Source organism: Taudactylus pleione, unplaced genomic scaffold (assembly GCF_031769625.1).
Source record: "Taudactylus pleione unplaced genomic scaffold, aTauple2 ptg000223l, whole genome shotgun sequence".
NCBI classification, from domain to species: Eukaryota; Metazoa; Chordata; class Amphibia; order Anura; family Myobatrachidae; genus Taudactylus; species Taudactylus pleione.
In genome coordinates, this window is record NW_028284625.1 from 271,448 (window position 1) to 294,890 (window position 23,443).

At 40.3% G+C, this 23,443-nt stretch overlaps 1 protein-coding gene across 1 annotated transcript; it reads right to left on the bottom strand.

Annotated features, from left to right (window-relative positions):
* Nucleotides 1–13,166: 13,166 nt before the first annotated feature.
* On the bottom strand, nucleotides 13,167–23,035 carry LOC148517305 (uncharacterized). The gene is given in 6 exon segments (XM_088478858.1): nucleotides 13,167–13,279; nucleotides 17,416–17,534; nucleotides 17,836–18,750; nucleotides 19,007–19,495; nucleotides 19,672–19,787; nucleotides 22,913–23,035. Coding segments are annotated over 6 exon segments (1,875 nt in total).
* Nucleotides 23,036–23,443: the final 408 nt, after the last annotated feature.

The window sequence follows — 23,443 nt, forward strand, 5'->3', positions numbered from 1 at the left end:
ATAAGCGGTTTGGATTTAAAAGAATCTGAATCTACCCGAACCAGGTCTCAGGTGTTCCCGCCAGCCTAAAGCTGGCCACACACTAGACCAACTTACATCCAACCAGCCAACTTGTTGATTGGTTGGAATGAAAATCTGGTAATGTATGGGAGTAAATGATGATCAGCAATTTGCTCCTAAATGCCAGAAAGCAGATGAAAATGGTCGTCAGACAAGTTTGTTAAATGTTTGATCTAAACAATTTGTTCAAACAACAGTTTTTGTCCATTTTCCGGCATTTGGGAGCAAATTGCTGATTGTCATTTGTTTTCATACCTTACCAGATTTTCATTCCAACCAATCAACAAGTTGGCTGGTTGGACAGATACTCTTTAGATGTGTGGCCAGCTTTAGATTCTAGATCAAGGCAAAACGTCATACTCCAGTCATCAGATTCTTGTGGGTTTTGGATTCTATATAAGGGACCCTTGGTGATGACTCTGTGCCATTTCATTCTGTTCTCAGGCACGCTGCTGGGTGCTGCAATGAACGCTACCAGTGCAAGTGGATGTGCTGTGTCCAGAGACTCCGGAGTCAATACAAGCGGCTGTGCTGTGTCCATGCAAGTGACTGTGCTGTGTCCAGACTTCAGACAAGTGGCTGTGCTATATCCATACAAATGGCTGTGCTGTGACCAGATTCCATACAAGTGGCGGTGCTGTGTACATTTAAGTGGCTGTGCTTTGTCCAGACTTCAGACAAGTGGTTGTGCTGTGTCCATACAAGTGGGTGTGCTGTGTCCATCCAGAAGTGGCTGTCCAGTGTTCATCCACTCCAGTGCTGCCAAAGCACATGTCTAGTGTCCATCTGCTCCATGCTGCCAATGCACCTGTCCAGTAACCATCTGCTCCAGTGCTGCCGACGCACCTGTCCAGTGTCCATCTGCTCCAGTGCTGCTGACGCACCAATCCAGTGTCCATCTGCTCTAGTGCTGCTAAAGCACCTGTATAATGTCCATCTGCTCCAGTGCTGCCAACACACCTGTCCAGTGTCTATCTGCTCCAATGCTGCCTGATGCACCTCTGCAGTGTCCATCTGCTCCAGTGCTGCCAACACACCTGTCCAGTGTCCATCTGCTCCAGCGCTGCCCGATGCACCTCTCCAGTGTCCATCTGCTCCAGTGCTGTTGATGCACCTGTCCAGTTCCCATCTGCTCCAGTGCTGTTGACTCTCCTGTACTGTGTCCATCAGTTCCAGTGCTGCTGACACCTGTCCAGTGTCCATCCACTTAATTGCTGCTGATGCACCTGTCCAGTGCCCATCCACTCCATTGTAAAAAAAGTTTTAAAAGTTTTTTAAAAATTTAAAGTCAAGGAAAGTTAAAAAAAAGTTAAAGTTTACATTTTTTTCTGCTGTATCCCACTGTATCTATAATGTACAAGTTCTGTGACTCCACAGGCCATACCCCACTGTGTATCCAAAGCATACAAGTTCTAGTTTTTGACTCTACAGGCTGTACCCCACTGTGTTCCCATAACGTACAAGTACTGTGACTCTGCAGGCCATAGTGCAATGTGTATCCATAATGTACAATTACTAGTATGTGACTCTGAAGGCTGTACCTCACTGTGTATCCATAATGTACAAGTACTGTGACTCTGCAGGCTGTACCCCACTGTGTATCCATAAGGTACAAGTCTGTACTAGTCTGTGACTCTGCAGGCCATATCTCATTGTGTATCCATAATGTAAAAGTACTAGTCTGTGACTCTGCAGGATATATCCCACTGTGTATCCATAACGTACAAGTCCTAGTCTTTGACTCCGCAGGCCGTACCCCACTGTGTATCCATAAAGTACAAGTACTAGTCTATGACTCTGCAGGCCATATCCCACTGAAAATCCATAATGTACTAGTACTAGTCTGTGACTCTGCAGGCTGTACCACACTGTGTATCTATAATGTACTACTGTGACTCCACAGGCTGTACCCCACTGTATATCCATAATGTACATGTATTAGTCTGTGACTCTGCAAGCCATATCCCACTTTGTATCCATAATGTACAAGTACTGTACTAGTCTGTCACTCTACAGGTCATACCTCACTGTGTATCCATAATGTACAAGTACTAGTCTGTGAAACTGCAGGCCATATTCCACTGTGTATCCATAATGTACAAGTATTAGTCTATGACTCCACAGGCCATACCCCACTGTGTATCCATGACATACATATACTGTGTCTCCACAGGCTGTACACCACTGTGTACCCATAATGTACAAGTACTAGTATGTGACTCTGCAGGCCATATCCCACTGTGTATCCATAACCTACAAGTACTAGTCTGTGACTCTGCAGGCCATACCCTACTGTGTATCCATAACAAACCAGTACTAATCTGTGACTCCGCAGGCTGTACTCCACAGTGTATCCATAACCTACAAGTAATGTGACTACTGCAGGCGGTACCCCACTGTGTATCCATAACATACAAGTACTAATCTGTGACTCTGCAGACCATACCCCACTGCGTATCTATAATGTACAAGTCCTAGTCTTTGACTCCGCAACCTGTACCCCACTGTGTATCCATAATGTACAAGTACTAGTCTGTGACTCTGCAGGACATATCCCACTGTGTATCCATAATGCACAAGTACTAATCTGTGACGCCACATGCTATTTCCCACAGTGTATTCATAACCTACAAGTACTGAGACTCCGCAGGCTGTACCCCAATGTGTATTCATAATGTACAAGTACTGTGAATAAGCAGTGAGTCGTGATTTTCAAAAAAAGTTCAAGTAAATAAATAAGTTTTTTAACTGTAGTTGTTTTGTACAACTTGTGTGTTTATAAATATGGATCACGACGATCAGTCAAGAGAAGAGAAATACTAGTGCTGTAGCTGCCACCACCAGTCATGATGACAATGCTAGTCCTTCAATGTCATCTACTAAATCTGATGTTCAAGGGCATAGAGGGTCTAAGCGCCTGATTCAGCAAGGAACACAGTTGCTAATATACATGCAACTGGCCAATTGTTGCATACTGCGCATGTGTATGCATCACAGTGCCCATGTGTGAACTAGCCATTGTGATCAGGACTGCAATTTCAGCAGCTATGCAGACCCATTGCAGAGTGATTGACAGGAAGTGCCATTTGTGGGTGGTAATGCGGGGGACATTGGCTGAATGCAGGAATGCCAGTGCATTTCAATGCCATTGCAGGGGTGTGCATAAGTTATCCACTGCAAAGGCCTATGCAGCCTGAGGCCTGACAGCATGCATGAAAGTTATCTCTATCGCTATTGCTTTTGCAGTTGCTTTCCGCAGTGAATCAGGCCCTAAGTTATAGCATCTAAAATAAGAAAAAAAAATATATAGTGGTAAAGACAAATACACCTCTAATAAAGGGAAACTTTGGTGCAGACAAATATAAAATTGACAACATGCCATTCACCACATTCAGTGGCAAGGAAAGAGTTTTCATTTATGAGTTGTGGTTCTGCAACTATCAGTAAGGCATCTTTTTCTGCCTGTCATGATGATGCAAACACTTTTCACACTAGTCTGTGACTCTGCAGGCCATATCCAACTGTGTATCTATAACATACAACTACTAATCTGTGACCCCACAGGCCATACCCCACAGTGTATCCATAACCTACAAGTACTGTGACTCTGCAAGCTGTGCCCCACTGTGTATCCATAACATACAAGTACTGTGACTCTGTAGTGAGTTGTGATTTTTTTTTTTTAAATTCAAGTAAATAAATAATATTATTAAACTGTACTTGTTTTGTAAAAATTGAGTGTGTTCATCAAGATGGATCACTATGATTAGTCGAGATAAGAGCAGGAGCAGCAAGCAAATACTAGAACTGTAGCTGCTGCCACCAGTCATGATGACAATGCTAGTCCTTCAATGTAATTTACTATAGCCAATGTTCAAGGGCATAGAGGGTCTAAGGGCCTGATTCAGCAAAGAATGCAGTTGCTAATATACACGTAATCAGACGATTGTTGCATACTGCGCATGCATATGCAAAACACATTTAATCTTCTACTGTCATCTAATTTAAGTAACTTCTTGTATAAAAATCTTGTTTAAATTATTCTTAAATCTATTTTGGCATGGTTTTGCACCTATCCCACATGAAGTAGAAAACCACAATCTACTCACCATTCTGTAAAAAATTGATTTACTTGCATAAAAATGCATCTGTGTACAGTTCTATAGTCAAAGGAAAATGGTGTGACCTACATCTGTCCATTGTGAAGCCCAGTACAAAAAATCAGATGCAGAAGTAAATATTCCTGCTTGTTGTCATTAGATTTTGACTGATCTGAAAACAATAAAGACATGAGTGTTCTTATGGGTCTCTGTGGTGTAATCTCTGGGGTATAATTCAACATCTCTTATAGCAAATTGAGGCCCGTATTCAATTTGGAGTGAAAAACCGAGATCGGCAAAATAGTTTTGCGGATGACGTCATTTCGCCAGGTGGAAAAGTATTGCCATATTCCATTTGAAAGACTTTCTGCCTAGGCAGAAAGTCAATGCAATGTAATAGGCGAAAAAGGTTTGCTTGTGAATAGCATGCGGAAAAAAGTGCAGAATTGGGGTTTTGGGTGTGCAAAATTGCAGGAACCCCCGTGCAGCCTTAAGACAGTCCCCCAAAGATAAACTGCGTCAAAAAATTTTGTAAAAATAGACTTATGAATACTCCAAAAAATTACTTTCATTTTGGGGGCAAAAGAAAAAAAGTTTGGGGACAAAGTTAAAAACTAGTGAAAAAGACCCCAGAGAGGACCCCAAGTATGCCCCAGGTGTTTTTTTTAATTGCAGGTGTTTGCGGCAGGTGGATTTTTTATGTAAATTAAAATAATACTTTAGCACCTTTAAAATATGTTCCCCCCACATTTTCAGGTACCCCAAATTTTCAGGTACTAGTTATTTTCTCCAGAAAATAAAGCAAAATCCTATTATTTACCACTTATGCAAATATGCAAAACAGCGCCTATTGAGACCATTTAAAAATACCAAATACCTTCAGCAGGCCAATTTGGGGGTATCCATAGTTATTCCCCATGTCAGTGCATCTTTTGGGGGGTGCCAGGCTGATTACCCCATTTTGGAGAGGACTTTCTGCCTGTTCAAGCATGCACAGGTTTTACTGCAGCCTCCCTTGGAGGGAGCTGATTCCACCAGAATGTGGGTAATTCAGGTGATAGACAATCCCTCTCACCACACATCTTAATACCTACTTGGAGGAATACTCTTATCATCAGAACATTACAAGGACAATCCATTCAACAGATTAATGTCTCAGGGCGCACCACACTATCATTCAAATATCACAGTATGTTTGGCGGCATATTACCTCAAAGTGAATTTACCCCTTTGAAACAAGGATCTGATCTTGTATATACTGTATATACTGTATAATGGTTTCATTTTCACTTTGAATTCCTAAAAATGATTGTCAATTTTCTATATTTTTCTCTCTAGCAATTAAACATATTTTAATTGCAATTAATAAAATGTATTGATGTACATCCAGACAGTGCACCAATTAGTGGTAACCTTCCTTTGTGTTGTTCACTTGACATAAAACCTACCTAGCTGAAAGTAAGACATTTTGACTAAAAGGGCTTAAGAAGACTCTTATCTGAAATAGTTATTCTCATTAATAGCATAGAGACAGTGAAGCAGTGAGTGCTAGTGACGGAAATTGGTAACATATGATTGGTTGTGTGTGCTGTGTAAACACATCATATTGTAACACTCAAAATCCATCTTGGCCAGGAATGTTGCCTGTTTCAATAGCTTGTTTAAATATTGTAGCAAAATGGTGAGGTCTGTCCAACTTCATTAACCTAATATAGCTTCCATGTGTTTACATATTTATTTATTTTAGTAATACAAAAGCTGACAGTGCCTCTACAAAGATATGCTTTAGGTTTACTGATATAATATAAAATACCATGAAAGAATAATATTGCACAATATGTTATACCATTTTGAATATACAACTTCCCATTATTGAAAAATACAATGACGTTAGGAACCATGAAGAGCATTCCCATTTGATTGGTATGTTTCTTTTAGTTGCTTAATGTGCTGTGACAAAAGGATTGAGCGGCGTGTCTAATAACGATCAGTTCAAGTCTGAAAAAATACAATTTATTTTTTTTAGTCTGCTGATTCGATGAATATTTCTACTGTTTTAAAGCAGCAGGGGAACTGACTCATTTGAACATTACTACAATAAAAGTGAATTAAATATAAGGTGAACTGGGAAAATATGAAATGTACCAGCATTTTAAAAGCATTCCGCCAACAACAGAAGATAAGTTATTATTCTTCATTTTGTTCTAAATAATAGCCCAATTTGGAGCACTTGTATATCTAGCATAAAGTACTAATAGAAAAAAAAAGTGTTCAGACATAGAACTTAGAGTTCAGCCTCTACTTAAAGCATAACTAATTTACCACTTTCACAACAGACTTTTTATATACAATATACTCTATATGTGTGTGCATAGAACCATATAAAATTATACTCTCATGATATCCATGTATTTAATGCCTTCAGACTTCTCATAATTTAACTCTTGACGCTTGATTCTTTAGAGTAAAGATCCTAACACAGCAATCAAGTGACAGAGAACTTTCAGTATATGTGGGATGAGATGACCTGATTGTCGTTCTTCTAGTAAAGTATGAAGTAAATGCATCTATACACATTATTTGTGAAACAGTGATTAAGGGGCATATTTATCATTTATTGGTTTTAGACCAGAGAATTGCAATTTCTAAACACTGCTATTCATGGCAATTAGAAATTATATACGTTATGCAGTCAGAATGCCGACCGTCTAAATGCCGACCGTCAGCATCCCGACTGTCTAATCCTGGCAAGTGTCTAATGACAGGCATTGAAATCCCGACGCCTGTCATTTTACCTATGCCAGGAGCCAGACACCCAGCATCCCGATCGAAGGCTGGTGGGGTAGGGTTATGTTAGGGCTCCCGAGGGGGACTTAGGGGTTGGCACCCCCCCTGGGAGACTTAGGTTGCGGGGAAAGGGGGTTTAGGTTTAGGCACTTACAGGGGGGGTTAGGCACTTAGGGGGAGGTTAGGGTTTGGCACCCCTCTGGGATGGTTAGGGTTAGAGGGGGGGTTAGGTTAGTAAATAGTAAATATACTTACCTGTAGGGATCTTCACTGCCGGTCTTCTAGCATAGGGATTCGAACTGCCGGAAATGCATACGGCGGTATTTCATACCGATCCTTTATATACTGTACCACCTGAATGTATAAAACTCACACACAGGGACAGTGACTATGAAAAATGCCCATATATGTAACATGGGCCAGATTCAGCAAGGACCACAGTTCCAAAGCTGCACGCAGGCAGCTTTGCAATTGCGATTCTTGCAATTATGGTTATGTAGCAGGAGTCATCACGCCTTCTGCTGCATTATGTATCCGTGCTGCATTGTCCAACACAACATCGGATACTCTGCGGATCATCGGCCAGCTGCGTGACCCATGGGTTCCCACAGCCGGCAGCCAAAGATTCGAGTAAGAGTTTGGGAAAACTCCATCAGCCTCTTTCCTCCCCCGTTTCAAGAAACGGAGGTCATCACCACCCCCTCCCTGCCCAGAAATGCCAGCAGACTGTCAATCACCCGTTCTGCACATGCGCAAAATGGGTCTGGTGCCTGCGCAGAATACAAGATCAGGAATCTGCGTTCAGCAGTGCACTAGCAGGCACTGCTGAATTACGACCTGTGTTCCGATTAAAATGATCATATCAGTGATCATTTCACTCCTCTATTCGAACATGCACAGCGCAACTGCACATGGATGGACTACTGACCACACATGTGCAGAGGTCATGGCCATGGAGGGTTCTCTTGGTATGTTTTGCAAATTTAGCCCATAGCCTACATTGGCTAATGCCATCTTCAAATGCTAAGCATTCTGAAACTTGGTAAATCTGACAGTTTCCCAGACCCCAAAACCAGATTTTGGTGGTATTTAATATTCCAGGTATTCCCTAAAAACAATTGTTTTTTGGGTGATATGCTGCAATTATTGAATGATAGATTAGCATTTTAAATCCCTAACAGCATATGCCAGCTATAACAATAATTCCATAAATGGGACCACGGTGACTATATCTTCTAAAGCTACTTTGCCTATATGCAGTAATCATATATGACTATTTATTCTTGTCTATTGTAAGGGCATTGATGTATAAAAATTCCTATTTTAAAAGGATTACTGCACTATATTCTATTTCTTTGTGTCTTCCCTGACCAAGTTCAACAAGGGAGGGGAGACATTTGCTTTTGCAGATTTACAGAGAAAATTAAAAGTGGGATCTTCTTGTATAATATTACAAATCCATAAACCATTGCTGATTATTGTTATTATACTTCTTGCCTGTTTTCAATGTGGTGATATTATGTAATAATAGAAAATGTGATAACCACTGAGCGCTCTCTATTTGTGGAATACTTTTTTCCTTAACATTTGTTTTTTGCCTAGAGATGTGTGCCGACCCCCGTGTTTTGATTTTGGCTTTGGATATGTATCTCCTCTGGTTTTGGATATGGATTGGTTTTGCCAAAACCGCTCCTCCGTGTTTTGTTTTTTGTTTTTAGATCTTGATTAAAAAAAAAAAAAAAATCATAGAAACAGGTAAAATCACCAAAAATGGGCCTGTTTTTGTTCCAACAGTAATATTAACCTCAATAACATTTATTTCTACTTGTTTCCAGTCTATTTTGACCACCTCACAGCTAACAATATTGATTTTTTTCATCTATTTAAGAGATAAAAGGTTGCATCCAGCTAGCTGGCTGTCACGATTCCTAGGCAGAATCAAAACTGATTGATAAATAGAGTTGAGAACTGTGCAAAGATGATGGCTGGGGTACCCCTTGAGAATTGAAGAATTTATAGTTGATAATTGATACAGTCACTGACTGAAGGAGGAATTGATAGTTGATAATTGGTGCAGCCACGGGCTGAAGTAAGAACTGAGACTTGATAGTTGGCCCAGACACTGGCTGAATTAAGAATAGTTGATAGTTGGTGCAACCACTGGCTGAAGTAAGAATAGTTGATACTTGATAATTGGTGCAGCCACTGGCTGAAAAACGAATTGATAGTTGGCACAGCCAGTGGATGAAGTAAGAATAGTTGATACTTGATAATTGGTGCAGCCACTGGCTGAAGTAAGAATTGATAGTTGATAGTTGGTGCAGCCACTGGCTGAAGTAAGAATAGTTGATACTTGATAATTGGTGCAGCCACTGGATGAAGTAAGATATGATAGTTGATAGTTGGCACAGCCACTGTCTAATTTAAGAATAGTTGATACTTATTAGTTGGTGCAGCTACTAACGGAAGTGAGAATAGTTGATACTTGATAATTGGTGCAGCCACAGGCAGCACCCCTGCCCAGCTATGTTGTTGATAAGTGTGGCAAACATGCATACACACAGAAAGAAACACTTTGATTTATTTTTTGGTTTTATTTTACACTGGGGAAAGCACCCCTGAATGAGGCAGCAGCCACTTTATAGATGACACAGGCAGCACATTTGCACAGCTACATGTTGATAAGTGTGGCTAACATGCACACACACAAAAAAAAACCACTTTGATTATTTATTTATTTTTTACACTAGGGGAGAGCATCCCTGATTGAGACAGCAGCCCCTTGATAAATGACACAGGCAGCACCCATGCATAGGTACATTGTTGATAAGTGCGGCTAATGTGCACACACCTACAGAAAAAAAAACACTTAATTTTTTTTGTTTTTTTTTACACTGGGGAGAGCACCACTGATGCACAGAGCACCCCCTGGACAACACAGCACCCTTTTATGGACTGCAGTGACACATGAGCCACTGAAGCCCCCCTCTTCTGTCTGCAGCACAGCTCCTATAGAGTATAGAGTGGACAACAACACAGCCCTTATGGACAACAGCACAGCTCTGGACAACAGCACAGCACAGCCCTGGACAACAGTCAGCCAGCCCCTATGGAATACAGCCAGCAGCTATGGAATACAGCCAGCCCCTATGGACATCAGCCAGCCCCTTTGACAGGTGACAATAGCAATCAGCCCCTATGCACAGCTAGTCATCAACAGCACAGTTGCTATGAACAACAAGAGCACAGCCCCTCCCTTGCTTCTTCACTATCCACAGCCAGAATGAAGATGGCAGTGAACATGGAACATTTTGTACAATCCAAAACCCGTGAGAATCCGACAGCGGGATGATGACATTTTGCCTCACTTTGAGATCCAAATCAGGTGGGAAAACTTGAGCCCACTTGGATCCGCAAAATTCAGGTGGGTTCAGATCTCTGAAATCCGAACACACTCATCTCTATTTTTGCCTACTCCCTCTTATCATATCTAATGGATGTTCCACACAGCCAGGTGGTGAGCAACCCCCATTTACAGTATAAGTCAATTTATGACCTTCTAAGGAGAGTACTGTATGTCACTGGTAGCATGACATTTCTGATCTGATGCTCACTATTGCCACTAGTAAACAAAAAAAATAAGGGGGGAGTTGAGGTATTAAAAAAGAGGCTCCAGTTGGGGCATATACTTTAATATAGACATTTTAATCCTAACCCATCCCCTTACATGTGACAGCATTAGTTAGCTAAATACCCTACTCTGGTAAAAGCTAGAGAAAATGTAAAAGTGGTTCATGGAAACCCAGTAGAGCCTGATAGTAGGTTAACATTATGGCAAGATTTATTGTACCATGTGTCCAAAAAGGTGAGGAGATTGTGGAACAATTAGTCTTTCCTTAGGCATATAGAACAACATAGTTAGGCATGGTCACATAACTGCAGGATTTATAGGTAGAGTGAACTTCTGAGAGAATTTTATAGCAATTTTTCTGGTCTGGAGTCCATAGAGATGTATCTGAATAGTGTGTATCCAAAACTGAATGTCTGTACCATGTACCATTCTCCAAGACCATAATAAAGTCTTCCTGGGGTCATCACTATATTTTAGTAGTAATAGATTATGGTACCAGATACTCAGAAGCAATACCATCAAGACAATTGCTAGGGAACTAGTACATGTTTGTAGCAGAATGGGAAAACCTAAGGAAATAGAAACTGATCAGGGTACAGCGTTTATGTAAAAATTATTTAAAAATATTTAGCTAAAAACCTCTGTTTATCATCCTCAAACTGATGGTTTGGTGGAGAAGTTTAACAGAATTCTAAAAAAATATGCGAAAGAAGGCGGTAGATTAAAATGGGAAAGTTATGACTATTTATTACCCTATTTATCACTGACTTTTATACAATTTTCAGAGAGAAGCCAGGGATTTAACTTTGATTTTACAGGGGGATGCTTGCTGGGCTGGAAGTCCCCCTAAGCCACTGGGCCCCATAGCAAGTGTAAGCCCTGCACCCTCTATAGTTATGCTACTGGGTGCAAGGTTAGCATTACCTCATGACCTATTATTTATTCACTATGCTTTGCTTTTTCACTGTACTCTCATTGGTGTAAGAATATGTCCCAGATGGATCCTAGCCTAAAGCAAATAAATTATATATGCATACAAATATCAATCATATTGTCACTCTCATTTAGTCACAAGCTGCCATCATGGCTTGTTATCTTCTCAGATTCCGGGAGTTACTGGACAACCAGGGCCACAGGGTCCAGCAGTCTTGCTGGCTGCCAGGCAATATGAACACTGAGCTGGATTGGTATCTGCAGTTGCTGGGAAACCGAGATGCTAAGCTGCCACGAGTACTGCTGTTCTGAAGGATAGACCAGCAGTGCTGCAGCTTTTGGTTATTGTCTATTTGGTTGTCTGCATTGATTGTTTGGTCTCTGTCTTGTAGTAGAGATGTGCGTCGGACAATTTTTGCTGATTTAAGTTCTAATTCGTCGTCTGGTTCTGGTCTGCCAAAACACCATGACTGGTTTTGGATTTTTTCCAAAAATTGGTAAAAAAAACCCCTAAAATTACATAATTTAGGCCTTTTTTGTTCCTAGAGTATTATTAACCTCAATAACATTTCCAGTAATTTCAACTCAATTTTGATTACCTCACAGCTCACAATATAGTTCACCAAAATAAGCCAAACTCTCGCTTGCTAAACTAAGCAACAGAGCAGCAACACAAATACTGTACACGTCAGTTATTTCTGCTTAAAAAGGTTTTGCAAATTAGTTTTATGATTAATGTATTAGCAGTAAGCAATCAAGCCAACTCACAAGTACTTTCAATAAAAAACAATCCATCACAGAAATTTACTAAGAATTGTGCATGGAATATCATTGCTCTAATGTAGTAAAAACAGTAGAGTTAACAAACAGCAAAGAAAAAACCTTCCGACCTTGGGGACCTGGACCACTGATGAATGGCACTCTGTGCCCATACAAAGCCCTTATCAATCAACCTATTTGTTGAGCAAGATAAAAACAATGATCTGCGCTATGTAAGAAAAGGGGAGGGAAAGGGGGAGGGGGGGAATAATGTAAGCAGCTTGATAAAAATTGGTAAATTTGAATAAAATATTTAACAAGCGCTAAATAAATAAAAGTAAGAGAAACAATGCATAAATTAAAACAATGTTTACAGCCCCTTTGGGGTAGTATGTTTGGAGCAGGTTGAAGGGAATGGGGACGCTATTTTCCATGTCCACACAATAAGTTCCAGATCTTGGCTTGGTGAGTAATGATCTAACACTTTCCCTACCTCTAAGTCTGCCTTCCTCGCAGACCGGGGATCTGCCAGCCAGATAGTGTGTTGCTGTGGTGCTGTTTGATGATGTCAGATGCCCGTATCTTGTGCGGTAAGCGGATGGTTCTCCCAAAAGGCTTCTTTCCACTCTGCTCCTCACTGTGCCAATGCATTTCACGCCACTGTCAGTGCTTTGTCAAGGATGGTTGGGGCGTTCCCCAGAGTGCTCCTTAAATAGGATAACTTTATTAATCAATTAAGTAGTAAACACCGGATGTACAAAACCGGAAGAGCCATCCAAAAGAGCGGCAACCACATGCTAGTGGGAATAATGCATTTTTTCTCTTACTGTTGTGAAAAATAATAAATAAAGGGAAAAGGGAAACAAGTAAAAATTATGTTCCTGGAGGGGATATATTTATAAGAAAGCTTTCAGTTCTATATCAATATTAAGGCCATAAGGCTCCAAAGTTTCAAGATTATGTATCCATTTTGTCTCTTTTTGTAGAAGTTTTTTCACAAGGTCTTCACCTATCCAATGTGTAGTGATTTTTTGTATACCCATAAATTTTAAATATTGTGGGTTGCAATTATGGTATTTAAGGAAATGTGCTGATAAGTTATGGGTGGCCAAACCTCGTCTTATATTGTATAAATGTTCAGAAATTCTTACTTTGAGTCTTCTTTTTGTCTGGCCTACATATTGAAGGCCACAGGGACATTCAATTAGATATATAGCGCCTTCTGTTTCACAAAAGATGTGATCTCTTATTTTAAAATCTTTTTTATTTTTATTTGAAATAAAGTTTAGCACTGCTTTTGTTGCTGTTTAATTCTTGCACCCTTTGCAATTAAGTCAATGAAAAAAACCTTTCATCTGATGTTCTTTCATCTTCTCTATCGGTAAAAAACTATTTGTTAATTAATTTTTCAGATTCTTTGCCATCTTATAAATGACTCTGGGTTTAGTTGGGAGTATTTTCTTCACCTCCTCATCCAACATCAGTATGTGCCAATGTTTAACTAATATATTTTCCTTTTCCCTTTATTTGTTATTATTCACAACAGTAAGAGAAAAAATGCATTATTCCCACTAGCATGTGGTTGCCGCTCTATTGGACGGCACTTCCGGTTTTGAACATCCGTTTTTTACTTAATTGATTAATAAAGTTATCCTATTTAAGGAGCACTCTGGGGAACGCCCCAACCATCCTTGACAAAGCGCCGACAGTGGCGTGAAATGCATTGGAACAGTGAGGAGCACAGTGGAAAGAAGCCTTTTGGGAGAACCATCCGCTTACCCCACGAGGTCCGGGCGTCTGACGTCATCAAACAGCGCCACAGCAACACACTATATGGCTGGCAGAGATCCCCGGTTTGCGAGGACAGCATACTTAGAGGTAGGGAAAGCATTAGATCATTACTCACCAAGCCAAGATCTGGAACTTATTGTGTGGACAAGGAAAATAGCGTCCCCATTCCCACCAACCTGCTCCAAACATACTACCCCAAAGAGGCTGTAAACATTGTTTTAATTTATGCATTGTTTCTCTTACTTTTATTTATTTAGCGCTTGTTATATATTTTATTTTATTGAGCAGTTCCCCAAAATCTCCCCAACCATAAAAACAGTGTTCCATACCTACGGGTCAGATACAGTGCAGGTTACAGTGCAGGATACATACCATGTGGGATACAGTTTGGGTTGGATACAGCATGAGCTGAATACAGGAGCTCATTTAGACCCATTCGCAAGCAGCCACTTGCTCATATGCGGCTGATGGTTAATAAATGCGCATGCGCACATTTCGTTAGTGTGCAAACTACTCAGAGCTATTTCAAGCCTGCTCACTCACCCAGCAAAGACAGCCCAGTGAAATGAATGACAGGAGAGGCCGTTTGTGGGTGGTAACAGGGGCAGGACACTAATAGCAGGGGAGTGGAGGAGTGAACGCAGGCGTGCCTGAGTGTTTCAGTGCCATTTCAGAGGAAGTCATAATTAACTACCAGCTGCATAGTACATGTCACCTGCCTGTTTTTTACACTGAAGACCTCGCAGTGCTCGAGGTAAGGTAAGGCAACCACAAGCACTGCAATCCCTTCTGATGGTCCTCAATGTACCAATATTTTAATACACTTCCTGCAGATGACATGTGCCAATGGGCGTCTCTACATATGCTAATCAGGTGTGCCTGAAAGTTCAATGCTGTTTCAGAGACGTGCATAAATAACACCCAGTGTCATAGTACACGTCACCTGCCTGTTTTTTACACAGAAGTCCTCACAGTGCTTGTGGTAAGGTAAAGCAACCACAAGTACTATGATCCTTTCCGATGGTCCTCGATGTACCAATGTTTTAATACACTTCCTGGAGATGACGTGTGCTAGTGGGAATCTCTACATATGCAAATAGGAGTCTATAGACACAAAGTGATCGCTCGCCAAGACAAAGTGGGCGTGCTTATGCCTTTCTGAGGGAGTGCCTGCCATGAGGTCACTTAGCTGAATTTGCATACGCTGGGGGTGAGCAGCTCTGGATGAGCTCCACAGTGCGGATCACATACAGGTTGGAATACAGTTTGGTTTGTATACAGCGTGAGTCAGATACAGCATGGGTCGGATACAGTTCAGGTTACAGTGCAGGTTGGATACAGAGCAGGTTACAGTGCAGGTTAAATACAGTGAGGGTTGGATAAAGTGCAGGTTGGATACACCAATGGTGCACTTACTGTTGTCAACAGTGTGGGGGTGCTGGTGGTGTAAGCAAAGTAGGGGTGATGGTGGTGTCAGCTGTGAAATCCTGTTTAAATCTCTCTATGGCTGTTGACGCCATGTGGATTCCCTGGCGTATGGCGATATGCAAATGAGGATGCACAACGTATGCAATGTTTGATGCATACGCAATACTTTCCTTTATTGTAACACCAACAGTATGCATAATAGTTGCTATCTTCATATCAAAGTACAATGTGAATTACAGTGAAATATATATATATATATATATATATATATCTCACAGTATAATAACCTTATGTGAAAGCAAGTGAACACACACACCAGTTTTTGTGGTCCAATGCACAAAAGTATATATTGTATTGAAAGTTTATATAACATTATTACTACAAGTTATATAGTGTTACAAAACAGTTCAGGAGAAAGGTCAGAGTTACAAACCAGTATACATACGTTCGCATGCGCTCCCTGGATCCAGAGTACAGTTGTCACCAGATGACTGGTACAATACAGCTACTGCTCTCTTGATCAGGGGAGCCTAATTTATACATTAAATTATGAGTGTGTATAATAGCAGGCTGTGTCTTCTTCCACTGGTCCAGGTGCGGGACATTTCTAGTTCACTGGGGGTCATTGGTTGGTTCAAACAACGGGTGATGCCTAGGCTCCTCCTTTTACAGGAGTTCACCTCTGGGTTCCCTCCAAAAAGCTAGTTCAAATCAACCATTGTTATATGCTATGTTAAACAAATCCGGCATTGCTAATATCTGCTTGCCGCAATTTGCGACAATCTATTCGCAAACACCTGTTTACTGCTAACACAATTCTGTACATTATGACCCCAAAAACGATGTTAATATGTGGTTCCATCCCTGGACTATGGGTGTCATTCAGACCCAGTCATTAGCGCCGATGCGCTCGGACCGGGTCGATGGCCCCCCACAGAGCACGCGCATGACGGCAACGGCGCCGTCGTGCGCATGCGTGAGACCCGCTACGACTGACAGCGCCAGTCGTAGCGGGTCTCGATCCAAATGGGGCGAGCTGTTGATGTTGATTGACAGCTCGCCCCGTTTGAAGGCGGGCCGGGGGGGTGGCAACCCAAATGGTGGTGCTCCCATGGGAATGCCTACCGTTTGAGAGCTTACGGCTCAGACAGAGCCGAAAGCTCTTCGGGGCTTACGACAATGGAGACCCTACCCTAGGGTCTCGTCGTAAGCCCCGATGGTCGCGATAGTCTTGACCATCACCTTATGCTGTCGTAAGGCTGTGGGTGTTAACCCACAGCCTTACCACCGCGAAGGAGGACGTCTTGAAAATTCAAGAGGTCCTCCCCTCTTTCAGACCGACCACACGCTCTGTGCGACCGGCTCTGAATAAGGTCCTATATGTATAGCTGTTTTTCTTCTCTTCAATATATATTTGTATTGTTGTGTAAACCGTTGCTTATATGTGTGACTACTATGTGTAAGTTATTTTTATAGACTGTATATATATGTATATTAGGGCCTCACTGCAAAGCTTAGTCAGTGTGTGGGAACAGGTTTTATTGTGTATGTCTGTTTGTGTGTGTGTTTGCATATATATTAAGGAACTGGGTAATGTCTGCATACAGATACAATATGTCTGTAACAAATAATTAAATCTGGCAGATAAAGTCAGCAGGTCACCTGGCTTAGATCACTTAAAATGCACACAGATAGTGATATGTGTGGGGAAGTGTAAATACTTCAAAGGCCACAGAACTCTGCATACCCTTAGCAATTGTATGTTATCTGGCCTATTGTTCAGAGGAACTTACAACATAAGATCAATTGAACCACAAAACAAGTCCCAATTGTTGATGTTTACACTCCAAATAAGCAAAGGAAAAACCTTTGATGAATATCAGATTGTACAACTCCTTGGAGTTTAACTGGCTAACCTATAATTACCTATTGCATTTAAATCTATGAGAATATGCCAGTTAATGTTAAAGTCTGGGATATAAGTGTATTTTAATATTTTTGACTTCAACAGTCCAGCCTTTGGTAGTCTCCATAAACTATCATACCTAAACAAAAAAACATATTAAATACATACAAACACTATTTGATCTAAGGTATATGAATACATATCTATATTGCAAGTCAGACATCGACTATTCAATTTGTGTTGGGGACTACAGGGGTAAGGGTAAGTCAACCTTTATACACAATCAATGGATCCTCTGGGGATCATTGTTAGAACATGGAAACTCATCTAACCTATAAAGAATGCTTGGGGAAATTAGGACTACATTTTCTATGATGTCTGGTGTAACATTTACTATACATATAATTAAGCATGACTAAACCTATTCACATTTCTATTACTTGATTGTGCTGTCGATTTCAGGATTATACACCAAATCTGCCACATTTTCAACACTGCCTCTCCTCAGACTCATTAAATTTGTATTTCTGGTTGCCCTCTTTTGCCGGGTCATAATTGGAACACATTTGAATATCATGCTGATAAGTATGATGACACCCAGGATACAGAGTAGAAGTTTGCCTACATTCGTCACCATTTCTTGTGCCCACTCTCTTAACCCAGAGAACCACTTGAGTGGGTTCAACCAGATGACCTATTAATTAGTTAATTCCTTGCCCACGACCACTAAAGTGAGGTTGTGCTTCCTCCTAAATTCCCATTTCAGCTGCAGTATTTTGTCCATTTTCTGCTCAATCACCTCCTTCGGATCATCTGTACTATTGGTGATGTAAGTGCAGCATTTTACTCCATACTGAGTATCTAAAGTTACACAGTACCCACCCGTTACTGCCGTGATATAGTTCAAAACCATCCTGTGTTGCACAAGCTCTTTTTTGTAGGCTTGCAACTCCCTACCAGTAAACCTGAAGGTGTCATCATACATCTCAGTGATATTATCAATCAAATTCGCCAATGTTTGCATGTACCTATAATTTATAACTCTTCTGGCCGTACGGGTGATATCTAAGGTGATGAGGAATTGAATCTCGGTGGATTCCTGTATCAAATTTGAGGCTAAGGGGTCTCCCCTGTCTATGAGGTGTCTTTTATAAATATGTTCATAATGAGTATGAGTATAAGGAGGGGGAGAGTTGTAGTGAAAGTCTATCATTTTATCATGTGTAAGGGTCATGATTTCTGGTAGTTCCCTTCCAAGATAGCATAAACCTTCAGAGTTCGGAGAGAGCCACTTATATGCTTTCCGTCCACATATGAAACACACATCATCTGGGAGAACATAAGGAACAGAGGGCCTGATTCAGAGCCGGACGCTCTGAAAGAGTGCTCGCTCTGAATCAGGGCGGTTTTTTTTGGTGAAGCGTCTGGGCCGCTCGCATAGCTGTGGGTGACCAACCACAGCATTAGCGAGTGGCCAGGTGATGGTCATAATGATCTCGACCATCGCGACCATCGGGGCTTGCGACGAGAACCTTGCAGCAGTGTCTCGTTTCCGCAAGCCCCAGTGAGCTTCTGGCTCTTAATAGCAGGTCTGAATCAGGCCCAGAAAGCATCATTATCATTGAACACATTATTCTGACAAAGAATCCTGTCCCCGTCTCCCCCATTTGACTGGTACATGTTTCCGGTTGCATAATATTTGCACAGTACCCTAGTGAAACTCTGCCAACCATTACTTTGTCATATCTATGCATGTACTTATATCGGAAGTATCTCCCACTTGCAATAATTATGCATACAAGTTCAGAATCGATAGGCTCATTATCAGCTCTGTGTGAATAGGTCATTGTCTGATTGTTCAAGATCACCTCCCAATTTCCTACTTTTCTGAAATTGGTTAGATTTAAACATACCAGGGATCTATTTACATGGTACTGGTGGAGCTTAAGACTAGCGGGTCTACTAGACCTCTTACTTATTCTGGCTTTGATCAAAGTGATATACCGATCCTGGGATTCTACTAAGTTCTCATCCTTTCCATCAGAACCACCTCCAGACCCATACTCGACTTCTCGGGGCCTCTCACATAAACATAATTTCCTGATAAAAATAAAAGTACAAAGGCAAAACAGGAACAAAACAATTATTGATTGAAGACACTCCATCTTGAAATAACAGTCCTCCAATAACTCTCTGATATGTTCAGGTATAGTTCAACAGTGCTATCTTTCAGTCCTCCCAGAACAGGTTCTCAAGCGATATTAGTGCGGATTCACCTTCTCTCTGGGTTAGCAACCTTCTTGCAATGGGAGGAGTGGACCCAAGTCTCTCTCTCGGCTACTTTCATTGATGTTGTGCTGGTCAACAAAACTTGGTATGGTCGCCCACCTGTCTATTAGGCAACCTGAGTGTAAAATTTTTTAACTCATAACATAGTCCCCTGGTTCAATATCATGACAGTTAGTGTTTGGTAGGTCAGGAATCACCAGCTTCAAGCTTCTTTGCTGATTTCTCAACTGCTGACTCATCTCGACAAGGTTTTGCACTGTCACTTCACTGTTACACTTCAAATTGTCCTGGGGCTCTATCATTATGTGTGGCTGTCATCCAAAAAGGATTTTGAAGGGTGATAGGTTAAGCGGGGATCTGGGAGTGGTTCTGATGCTATACAATACTAGAAGCAGTGCCTCTGGCCACAAATAATCCCGTTTCAGCCATCACCTTGCTCAATTTGTTCTTAATAGTGCTGTTCATTCTCTCCACCTTCGCACTGGCTTGGGTCGGAAGGGAGTATGAAGTTTACTATTAATGCCCATAAGCTTAAACATGACCTGAAAGACTTTACCAGTAAAATGGGTACCCCTGTCACTTTCAATAATCTTAGGGATACCATATCTATACACAAATTCTTGTACAATTTTCTTTGCGGTAAACACGGCAGTATTTGAAGCAGCAGGGAATGCCTCTACCCAGTTTGAGAATACATTAGTGCACACCATATCTGTACTAAATCCTCCCTAACCAGTGTTTTCATCCTCCACCCTTTGTGCATTGCAAGGCACACAAACTATAAGGTATTTTTAGCAGTCATACAAGATCAACAGTAAACTGTTCTACTTTATACTATTACCCAGTCCCAGTACAAAAGGTAGTTTAAACTGTTAATAGATGGTTATATGTCATCATGCAGAAAGTGTTAACATTTACTTCAGTTCTGTGGAAACAAAGCAATAATGTTATATTTTTTTAAATAAGGCATATAACAAACATTCATATAACAAACATGTTTTTCTCTGGCGTAAAGTTGGGAAAAGAAACCTTGATCATGATCATATAAAGGAAAAGAAAGAAAAGAGGAAAAAAAATATAGCGCTTAGGTTTATCACGCTTTTAAATACATCTTAACTACAGGTACCTTTTAAAACACCTTAAACTTAACTCATGTAGTAACATAAATAGTGTATGGACATCAAACATATACATATAATATATCTGGGTTCAACAACTTAAACAAAAGTTTTAGAGACAAATTATGTGATAGGGGTATGATTCTAGTATCTGGCTACATTTTTATATTATTATCATGTGTTATGAATGTAATTCAACAACTCCTTTGGATTGCTTTAATCTAGCCACTAATTGCTGACAATAATCACAAAATAATTGGTCAGGTATATGGCCAATAACTATATGCCTAACAGTTAGAGAATGCAAAATGTTAACAAACCCTGGTTGTATTGTATTATAGTCTGAGTATGCCCTTGAAATGTCACATTATTAACTGTAAGTAAATCTGTTCCCCATGGGGATTTCCAATCTTCCCAAGAGAGTCCATGAGCATGACCTATTATTTAAATGAATGCATAACAGGCAGGTAAACGTGGAGTGGGAGATTAATGAAATGATGAACATAGTTCTGATATACATACAGGCTTTGGCATACCTTGTGTACAATTTCCTGGCATAGCACCTATGCCTACAGCGAGTAACCTTTGACACATATCTAATATTTGCAAGTGTTTCTTTGTATACTTATTTACAATATCTAGTATCTGATTCTCAAGGCATTTAATAACTAGTGAGTCAAAACTGCCCACATCAGGGAATTAATGTTCACTGTCTTATGTGATGTCACACCATTCATGCACAAATTTTACACAATCAGCACCATACTTAGCAAACCCGTATAAAATTTCCGTCCCTTCAGGACATCAGGAACCTGTTGTTTCTATCTCTATTTACAATACAATAACAAAACCTTGTTTATCTCTGATTGCCTTGCTCGGCGTCTATCAGATAATATATATCAACATATATATCAACAACGACCTCCCAGATTGCCTACTTTAGCGGTCTATTAGAGAAAGTATTTCTGCGCGTCCGCAGAACATTTATTCAATGCTCATTTAAGCATACCACTTTAAAATTCAGTACTATCATGACTGAACAACAGTCTTTTCCTCAGAAAGACACAAGTCTAGACTTTGTACCTTAGTACCATAAAAGCATAAGTCTCTGCAAGCAGTTACTAAATCCAACACCCAATCAATACTTACATATAAACCATCTCACAGAGAATATGTGAAGGAGTTTCTATTATCATGTAATATAGCAATATGAACAAAACAGAAATGCCTTTGAGAAGTCAGATAGTGAACGTTGGTACCAGTTTGTAAAAGGATCAGCAACAGTTTTTTATTCTTTTTATTCTACTAATATCTAATATCATATCCTTAAAGCAAATATTATATTTTTATCATTTAATAACAGATCATAATTAATAACTAATTATAAACCATTTAATAACCTACTTGAAAGTTTACAGAAGATTACTATGTATACCTTTTAAATCATTTGGATAATTAATTCATAAATGAGTACACACAGGTATGAAATAAAGTAAAGGAAAGTCTATTTCAATAACAATTTCTTATTCAATAATATTCACATATTTGTAAAACAGTATTATCATATTTCCAATATTTCAATATGTTTTAACAATATGAGTGTATGTGTGTGTATGAGGAGATTATAAAAGGGTAGAAATATTTCTTCATGCATTTAGAACAAATCCGGGACTTACTGATTCATTGGGGAATACAATCTATCTGAAGAAGACACTTATGGGGAAAGAGAGAGAGATGGAGAGAGAGAGATGTGATAGAATAGAGAGAATCTTGTGTGAGGGTGCTATAGGGTATGTGAGAGATTGAAGATTACATGTTACATGAATTACATAACTAATATATATATATTCATGGGAATAAACACCATATAAGGGATGATACATATCTACCAGCACAGATGGTGTAATGTTTAGCGTTACTGCCTCACAGCACGGAGGTCATGGGTTCAATTCCCACTATTGCCCTAACTGTGCTCCACTGGGGCAGGGACATGTGAATGGCCAAATATTCTCTGTAAAGCACTGCGGAATGTGTGCGCTATATAAATAACTGGTAATAAATGAAATAAATAACAAATAAATCTTTGTTCTATCGATGGCACCATACTTACCTGTTTCGCTGGTCCCAGCCACTTCTCCTGCATCTGCTGCAGCCTCTCCTTTACTTTGGGAATATTGCCCTTCTCGAATGCTGAGTGCATGAGAAATGGCTGAGACCAGGGTACGGTATTCATCTCTTCATGAATCAAAGCTTTCCAAATTAGTTAGTATAGGTTACAGTTATTTTGATTTTTTTTTTCTTAGTTATACTGGTTTGTAACTCTTTCCCCTCCCACATATTGTGGCGGTTGTGCACTTGCATTCAGTCTTTCTAAAGTATCAGTTCTCTGCTCCTTACTCATTTCTCTTTGAATTTCCCCTTCTTGTTGCCACAAATTCAGACAATCATTATGTTTCATCCTCAAATTGCATGATTTTAACAGGCATATTTGATTTTGAACTATATGTAATACCTTGGGATCAAAACTACCAATTTTTTGGAAATGATACTTTACCACTCTCAGTCATGCATACCCATTCATTAACATAAGCCATTGCATACTTACCATACGCATTATGTACCCTGCGGATCCTTTCAGTCC